Below are 1,501 nucleotides of genomic sequence, written 5' to 3'. Positions count from 1 at the left end.
CACGGGCTTCTCATTGCAGTGGCTTCTCTTGTTGTGGAGCACGGGTTCTAGACGCACGGGCTTCAGTAGTTGTGGCACGTGGGCTCAGTAGTTGTGGCTCACGGGCTCTAGAGCACAGGCTCAGTAGTTGTGGCGCATGGGCTTAGTTGCTCCGTGGCATGTGGGATCTTCCCGGACCAGGGTTCGAACCCGTGTCCCCTGCATTGGCAGGTGGATTCTCAACCACTGCACCACCAGGGAAGCCCGACTTTCTTTTATCTTGAACTATAATTGACACATAACGTTAGTTTCAGGTGTACATTGCAAAATGATCACCACATCCATTCTTTCTTTTTTTTTTTTCTCTCCTTTAATTTCCACAGCATGTTCATTCACATTTGACTGACTGATGGTACATAATTTTCTTTCACAATAGGCCAGTACATCTGTGTTATCCTGATTATACAAAAACAGATACAAAATGGTGTTGAGACTTACTCGCCTGAAATGACAAGACTAAGTGTATATGCATATAGTTTTTTAAATCTCTCTATTTCCATTCCATCTCTTTGGCTGAATATTATGAGTACAATATTTGCCCTTCTTCTCGTATTCCCCTCTCTTGTGGCAGGCATCACTGTCCAGTAACCCAAGCCAAATCTCCTTTGTCATCCCCCCCACCAACAGTCATCAAATGCTAACAAGACAGCTTCCTGAATCTCTCTGGAATCAATCTCTTCCCCATTAGGGCTCCCTTTTGCAAGTCCATTTCTTCATCATAAGTCTGATATGTGAGCTCGTAATTGCTCGGCCGCAGTTTTCTCTTCTTCAGTCAGTGGTAAGAGCTTCAGGTCTGTTTGCTTTTGTAGTTCTTGTATCAAGGTCATAGTCTTATTGAAAGTAGCACAAATGCGGCTCTGTCTCTTTGTGCTCCACAGCAGTTGGTTTAAAGCATGCATGCAGAGTTTGACATCGAGACTTTCCTGCTGACAATTCCTTTAAGAGTGTAACTGGATTTTTCTTGCCTGCTGAATCAGGATAATGAGGCTTGATTTCATATTCCAACCTGTACTGAATGTAATCCAGATCAGAGTCAGCTTTCTGGAACATCAGTTCCAGCTTATCGACCTCTGCCTCCATATTGAATAGTTGACATTCCTCCTCCATTCTTTTTTGAATTTTAATTTTTTTAATGAAGTAGAGCTGATTTACAATGTTGCATTAGTTTTAGATGTACCTACAGTGATTCAATTATACATATATATGTATCTGTTCTTTTTCAGATTCTTTTCCCTTATAGGTTATTACAAAATACTGAACATAGTTCCCTGTGCTATACAGTAGGTCCTTGTTGGTTATCTATTTTATATATAGTAGTGTGTATATGTTAATCCCAAATTCCTAATTAATCCCTTCCCCCCTTTTCCCTTTGGTAACCATAAGTTCGTTTTCTATGTCTGTAGGCCTATTTCTGTTTTGTAAATAAGTTCATTTGTGTCATTTTTGTTAAGATACCACATAT

At 40.4% G+C, this 1,501-nt stretch overlaps 1 protein-coding gene across 1 annotated transcript; it reads right to left on the bottom strand.

Moving 5' to 3' along the window:
- Positions 1-687: 687 nt before the first annotated feature.
- Positions 688-1,119, bottom strand: SKA2 (spindle and kinetochore associated complex subunit 2). The gene is given in 2 exon segments (XM_032641874.1): positions 688-900; positions 902-1,119. Coding segments are annotated over 2 exon segments (363 nt in total). The 3' UTR covers positions 688-755.
- Positions 1,120-1,501: the final 382 nt, after the last annotated feature.

Source organism: Phocoena sinus, chromosome 8 (assembly GCF_008692025.1).
Source record: "Phocoena sinus isolate mPhoSin1 chromosome 8, mPhoSin1.pri, whole genome shotgun sequence".
NCBI classification, from domain to species: Eukaryota; Metazoa; Chordata; class Mammalia; order Artiodactyla; family Phocoenidae; genus Phocoena; species Phocoena sinus.
The sequence above is the reverse complement of the archived record's forward strand: the minus strand, read 5'-3'. Positions and strand labels throughout refer to the sequence as shown.